Source organism: Ostrea edulis, chromosome 6, assembly GCF_947568905.1.
Source record: "Ostrea edulis chromosome 6, xbOstEdul1.1, whole genome shotgun sequence".
Lineage (NCBI taxonomy): Eukaryota > Metazoa > Mollusca > Bivalvia > Ostreida > Ostreidae > Ostrea > Ostrea edulis.
This window is the reverse complement of record NC_079169.1, coordinates 71,046,231-71,053,894: the sequence shown is the minus strand read 5'-3', so window position 1 is coordinate 71,053,894 and position 7,664 is coordinate 71,046,231. Positions and strand designations below refer to the sequence as shown.

The following is a 7,664-nucleotide window of genomic DNA, read 5'->3' as shown; positions in this document are numbered from 1 at the left end:
AAAGTTATTTTTAGGTATCGTAATATTGTACGAACTTGGGGAAAGCAAAACCTCAACCGTGCTAAAATTAGATTTGACCATCAACCTCATTTGTCCTCCAAAGTCACGAAAGAGGGACGCCCATTTCAGATGCTAAATTATTCCACTCCGCATAGACACTGTTAGACTGTGTTAGACCTGCGCTATGTAGGAGGTTCTGTGGTGTAACTATCTAATTTTGATACTATTAGTAAAAAGGAAGATGTTATTTAATTGTTACGTACGTAAAGCAATTTGCGAAATTGGAAAACATTATTAATTTGAGTTTGCTTATCTACAAATCCTACAGACTGGGTGAAAATTGCATGTCATGATTATTTTGCTGATGGTTTACCGGTGTTTACTTGTGTAAAATCGATCAACACTTTTGTTTGTCTATCTAATTTTCTTTTTTCATATGTATGACCCATATACATGCATATTACAATACTTATCCACCCTTGCTACGAGCAGTGCTGATGTTTGACACGTACAACAGGGCCTTGAAAGGTAATTGCACAAAGCAACCCCGCTTCAAATTAATCACTTGATCACTGATGCGTCAAAGTGAAATATTTTGTATGGAGCATGTAAAAGACCTCTAGAACTAAAAGAATATACAATGACCTCACAGTAGATCATATCATGAGTGTCTTCAGATTAGGTAATATACCCGTTCCCTTCTCCGTCCGTAGATTTGAAGTTAAGTGCTAATGACCTCAGAAATATTTTAACGGGTTGTTTTTTTAATTCAAAAAATGTGAACATTTAAAACTCTGCGTAGAAACTTTAGTGCACCAACTGATATCGCCTTTCAAATCTGCGTTCATTCATATCCCAATTGAATAAAGTTGGGTTTTTTTTCTTTTCATACAAAGAGGTGAACTATATATATATTGATATAATGTAAAATACGATGAAAATACTAAATCAATATTAAGCCCTCACGTGAGATTCGACGGTCAATTTGTGTAAAACGTGTACGTAATCTAATATTATAAAAGTGTGAAAATGAAGCCGGAGTATATTAAAACTATTCATAGGTTCCTATTGATGCCCAGTCATTATTTTTGTGCTGGATAATACTTGGGTAGATGAAAATCAGGTAACAAATAATTTCAACCACTATTACCTCCACACAAAGTCAATTTATATAAACATATACTGTCCAAGTCCATGACTAGCAGTTCTAGTTTGGCCAGTGCTGTGATAATTAGGACACTGCAGAAATGAGCATCTGTATAACAATATAAAACACGGCCATGCCCATGGCATATTCCCTTCAGGTAATATGAGCAATAGTATGACGATCCCATTTCGAGAATTTAATTTATGCTCAGGACCTTAACAGATAGGGTTCGTTATCGTGTCCACGCCTGTTGCGACATGGGGCCAATGTTTTGAAGGTAATATCTGAAAGATCTGGGACTCTCCTAAATGCTGAGTGTTTGGCGGAGACGTAATCGTTACCTGTTTTTGCGTCGTAGGTTTGACGCAACCATACAGCTGAGCCAAAGCGAAGTGTTGATAAAGATGTTGATGAAAGGTGAAGATAACGAACAGTGATCAATCTCATAACTCCTATAAGCAATAAAAATAAATAGTTGGGCAAACACGGACCCCTGGACACACCAGAGGTGGGACCAGGTGCCTAGGAGGGGTAAGCATATATTGATATAATATTGCACCTGTACCTTCTAAAGAAAGTGCGGGTATATTGTATACTGGTCCGTCCGTCTGTCACACTTTCTTCTTTCACAAACTCCTCTTTTATTTTAAACAGTCACCAATTAAAAGTTTTGGATATGATAGGTGGTGTCCTGCAAATGTGCGATAAAGTTTTAGGACTTTCAATTTCAACTTGAGGGCAACATTGGGGAAAACGACGTTTTTCTACAAAAACTCTGAGTACGCAGTAGAAAAATCATCTTTTGGAAGATGATTAGTGGTGTCCTTTAGTTGTATAATAAGGTTTCAAAATTTCCGTTTTCACCCTGGGGCTCAAATGGCGGTCGGAAAATGACATTTTTCTTCTTTTAAAAAACCCTGGTTCCTAGATTTACGCAGCAACCAATTAATCTTTTGGAAGATGATTGATAGTGTCCTACAGATGTGAAATAAGTTTTTGGAATCTTCATCTTCATCTTGGAGGCCAAATGGAGATTTGTTTTTTAAACAAATGATGATCTTCAAGAACACACCTCTTACATTTTATGCAGTAGCCAAATCATCTTTTGGGAGGTGATTATTGGTGGTGTCCTTTAGATGTGCAATAAGTTTGCAGAATTTGAGGGGCAAATGGGGTGGAAAAACGACAAACAAAAACTGGTGCTCAAAGCATTGTGGCATGTGCAACAAGAATATATTTGCTTTAAGGGTTGGAATCAAAAACATTTTAAAAATATTTAAACAATAACAATGGGGTTTGGGATGACCCCAGGGCACTTGCTCATCAAAATACTCAGTGCATCTTGATATATGCAGACAAATATATATGGTTTAAGGGTCGTCCCCTTAATTGTTTTTTAAATATATTTCAACAGATATGAAATAGGGTTTTGGATGACCCCAGGGTATATGCACAACAGAATACTTGACATGTACAACACTGACATAATTATATGGTATAGAGTGTATCTAAAGATAAACACATGCATGCAAGTGTAAATGTCTTATGACAGCATCTAGTTCTGGAGTGAACAAATATAGACTGAGCGCAATCATAGAAGTTACGACTAGTTTTTGTTGTTTTAATGATCAAATGTCTGGGTTCAAAGCACGTTTTGTCTTTTGTTACTGTTGGTGGTTTTTTTTTTGGGGGGGGGGGGGGGGAGTGTTCAATTTTTATTTTGTTTGGATGTTGTTTTCTTTTAATACAACGGCCTCGGAAAATGGTTAAGTCTGCAAATTAACCATTGAAGTAAGGAAAACTTGTTGAATTTGATTTCGAATTAGATACAAGAAAATCTTTAGTACTTTGACATGTACATGTATTTGATGTAGAAGAAAATCCGTGTGCTAAATATTATTTTACGGGACATAAAACAAGAACGGGGAGTAACTGTTGTGAATCTCTAATGGAATCTGACATCTTCTGTAGAGGAGAATGAGGAAGTAGAGGGACAAGGTCGTCTATTGTCATTCCTGTCAAATAGCAACGGTATCAGTTTCTTCTGTTGTTTTCTGCACGTTCTTTCTCTCGTGTTCGAGAAACAGTTTAAAATTTTATCCTATTGAAATTACTGTATGGATTACTTTGAGAATAACTAAGTTTTTATAAAATTCTTCTGGAAACATTTAGAATATTATTTATGTCTTTTTCTCAACAATAAACTGTATTTTTTTCACCAATAAAAACTACACGTGCCTATTCAAAAATGTGTGGCATTATTATTTGTATACCAGAGGCTGATATCCCTTAACAAATGAGAAAAAAAACCCACCCCTGACGTTCTGCAGACAATTACTTTCAGAAATGTTTTATATAAACTTATATCCGGATGAATAAGTTATAGAATAAAATTAAATTTAGATTTCATTATTTACGACACACAATCGGATTTTATCAAAGGTAAATCTAAATGTATATATCTAATAGTACTGGTAAACTTACCAGATTTATCTATGACATAATGTTTTTTTTTGCTAGACCAATTTTAAATTCAAAGAGGTTGTCAACAAGGAGATACTGTTGCCCTGTATTTATTTCTTCTCTGTGCTGAAATCCTGATAATTTTCATAAAACAAAATGCGTGTATAAATATATGACCTTATCAACGGAGGCGGCTCGATAAAGGATCCTGACTGCTACTGCCGAAAGATAACGGATCCTGACAGCTACTGCCGCAAGATAAAGGATCCTGACTGTTACTGCCGTAAGGTAACGGATCCTGACCGCTACTGCCGTAAGATAACGGATCCTGACTGTTACTGCCGTAAGGTAACGGATCCTGACCACTACTACCGTAAGATAACGGATCCTGACTGTTACTGCGTAAGATAAAGGATCCTGACTGCTACTGCCGTAAGATAACGGATCCTGACTGCTACTACCGTAAGATAACGGATCCTGGCTGCTACTGTCGTAAGATAAAGGATCCTGACTGCTACTGCCGTAAGATAACGGATCCTGGCTGCTACTGTCGTAAGATAAAGGATCCTGACTGCTACTGCCGTAAGATAACGGATCCTGACTGCTACTGCCGTAAGATAACGGATCCTGGCTGCTACTGTCGTAAGATAAAGGATCCTGGCTGCTACTGTCGTAAGATAACGCATCCTGGCCGCTACTGTCGTAAGATAACGGATCATGGCCGCTACTGCGATAAGATAACGGATCCTGACTGCTACTGTCGAAAGATAAAGGATCCTGACTGCTATTGCCGAAAGCGCCATGCAAAGGTCAAAATCTGTGGCGGTTCACTTTAAAATCTGTGGCGGTTCACTTAAAACTGATGTCCTTATCTGAGTGAGAAATTCTCAAATGAGTCATAAATGATTGATCGATTGTATACTGTTAACTTCCCATTCGAAAATATTTCACTCGTTTGGAGACATCACCATTGCCGGTGAAGGGCTGTAAAATTTAGGCCTATACTCTGCGCTTACTGCCTTTGAGCAGGGAGGGATCTTTATCGTGCCACACCTGCTGTGACACGGGGCCTCGGTTTTTGCGGTCCCATCCGAAGGACCACCCTATTTAGTCGCCTCTTATTGAAAATTAAAATTTAGAGAAAGCGGAGCAGGAAAATTATTATAGTCTTCGCAGCCTTTGGGGCTAGTAATACTTTAGGTGATCAATAAGTCATTTAAGCCTCGTGTATGTCATTAACTTTGTTATACTTGTAAAACCAGGAAGTGTTCAGATCTTGCTTCACGTCCTTTTATGTATCTACAATACAATATGTTTAAATCCTTACTTTGCAAGCACTATGTACTGTTAACTCTGTAAGAACACTATTTGGTGAGTCCGTTCCACTTCTAAGATGTGTGTGTTCGTGGTAAGCATCAATTTACTGGTCAGGGCAATGACCGAAACGTGTGTATATAATCCCAGAAAGAATTGCGCAATGTTACACAGATTCAATAGGTTGGCAAGCTTTGAACCGTAAGGCATACGGTTATAAAGAACTTGAACTTGGCAGTTTTACATAATATGTAGAGGAAATCAATTGTTTTTGAAGTACATAAAAATAAAGCATATATATATAAGACAATTCGGGTTGAGGTGAGAGACCCGCAGGACAGTGGCAATACCCCTCTCAGAACGATGCGACAGTATCACATTTGTTGTTGTGTATTTAAAGTTCTTTGGGAAGGTCTAATTTCTGCATGAATGCGCATTTAGAATCGCCCGAACTAAATTGTTGAATTATTCTCATGAAAGGGTAATTGCGCCGCGAAACTCAAACAGACCGGTGACAGCTTCCGTGAAGTTCTCTGGATTATTTATACCGGTTCAGTTTAGAATTTCGTAACTTTGTACTTTTTAATGAAATGAATCGATTGGATTGAACAATGGACAGACACAGACATCGAAAGGTAAGTATTTATTACAAATCTCGTCTGCTTCAATCAGTGTATTGATTTTTTAGAGTTTAACTGACTGACGACTATTAGAAAAGAATATTGTTGATGAAAATACTACATTCGTTCTACAAAGTTTTATACTAAGTCAAGACTAGGCCAGATCCATTAATCCTAGGAGGCAGTCATTGTTTGGATCGCTATTGTCATGAGTTCTCGTTTCTGTCGCTTTCTTCGCAGGACGGGGCTAGGTGTGTAAATGAATACTCTATAATTTACCTGAGCATCGTTTGATTCACTCATTCTATTGTCGTTACCACCATCCGCCTCGATTTTCACGTCCAGTCTATGGAATTTAAAATTTGGAAGAAAAAACAACCAACGATGTGCATTTTATCTATAAACGAATAAGTATTTCAAAGATGAAAATAAGTATACCTGAATACAGATATTGAATGTAAAGAAATATTGGTCAAACTCGAAGATATGAATGATTTTAAAAAACGTTTTATTCATTCTCTATGCATATTACCCCAATATATGTCAATCAATATTTAAAAAAAAATCAATATTAGACTGGGGAAAAATACGAATATATTCTCATATGCATTACACCAACGTGGACTCTTTATATCTCGATATTCTTGTGATCACTTGATGAAGGCAGAATATTAATAGACAGACCCGAAACGTATATAGTATGGTTATGAGATTTTATGTTCAAGCCAATCAATCAAATGTATGAGCACATTAAAAGAATAGATAAGAGCCATGTTTCCGTGGGAAAAAAAAACTAGTTTTGGTTTTGTATTTGTTTAGGGTTTTTAAACAAGAAGAACTAAACCTTCTCCATATTGATTCTTATAAGGTTACATATTTTGCTTGATTGATGTTCTGCTATTTTGTACATTTATAGGTATAAAATGTAGGATTTGTACAATAATGTTTTAAGATTCATCTAGCTTGTTTTACCGTATATGCTCGGTCTTTCCCGTTACGACACCAGTATTTGTACGTTGGTAATTTTGGCATTAGTGCTGCATGGGGGTGACAGTATGTGTACCTTGACGTAGGGAGAGGGCTAAAATAAGCTGTGCCTGCTGCCCAGTCCTATTCGTTTTGTGAATAAAATATTGTTAAAATCAAATATCGGGGATAGAAGGGTTGAGGGAAACTTAACTACCCTTTTAAGAATTAAGAAGATAACAATACCACTTAGATATAATTAACACCTTAATTTAGATTTATGCACATTATTGACAGCTCATTAGTATTTATTTTAAACATGTCAATAGTTGAATGTGATGAAGATTTCAACTGCAGTAAGAATTTCATTATATTGCTTGACCCCTATTTGTTTAATATGCTGGGGATGTTTACTCCTCCCAGGCACCTGATCCCACCTCTGGTGTGTCCAGAGGTCCGTGTTTGCCCAACTATCTATTTTGTATTGCTTATGGGATTTATGACATTGATCACTGTTCGTTATCTTCACTTTTCATGCAACAAATAGAGGGACCAGTTTCTCTCCTGCATTTTTATACAGTATATGATAATAGTCAAAACATCTTCGCTAAAAATGACATTTGTGTCTAATAGCTATTAATCTTTAGATACCATGTTTTTCAATATCCATAAAAAGAAACCTCACCCAAACACATGTAACCGGTTTAATACCCGTTATGGTGTTCTGAAAATAATGTTGCGTTATCGGCATATACATGTAGTTCTAACACACCATTTAAAATTAATGTTAACATTATTTTCTCAGATAACGAATGACATACGAAAAAGATCTTTGACATTATCATAGTAACAGATTCTTCTTCAAGTTCATTTAAGAAATTGAATAAATTCCATTTTTGAAAAATGATTCATGAAGAATGTCGGCTTGAAACCCTCGTGAATTGTTAAAAATGACATATACCGGTACCAAGTTGGGAACACAAATCATATCGGCGAACAATTCAGATAAAGATTTCTGTTGCTTCGTCTTTATAATGTCACATATGATTATTTGACTATCACAAGGTCGTAGGTCAAATGGCTTTGGGTATAAAGAAAATAACCAGTTCTGTATCTTTTAGTACGATGATCGAAAGGCTCAAGTGAGCTATAAT

The 7,664-nt window shown here is 36.4% G+C and overlaps 1 protein-coding gene across 1 annotated transcript in view; it reads left to right on the top strand.

The window, feature by feature from the left end:
* The first annotated feature begins 4,951 nt into the window (after positions 1-4,951).
* Positions 4,952-7,664, top strand: part of LOC125683627 (MAM and LDL-receptor class A domain-containing protein 2-like) — a 202,632-nt gene continuing 199,919 nt past the window's right edge. Inside the window, exon 1 of the mRNA XM_056140659.1 lies at positions 4,952-5,559. Coding sequence (XP_055996634.1) covers positions 5,536-5,559 — 24 coding nt within the window. The 5' untranslated portion in view covers positions 4,952-5,535. The remainder of the gene's footprint in view (positions 5,560-7,664) is intronic.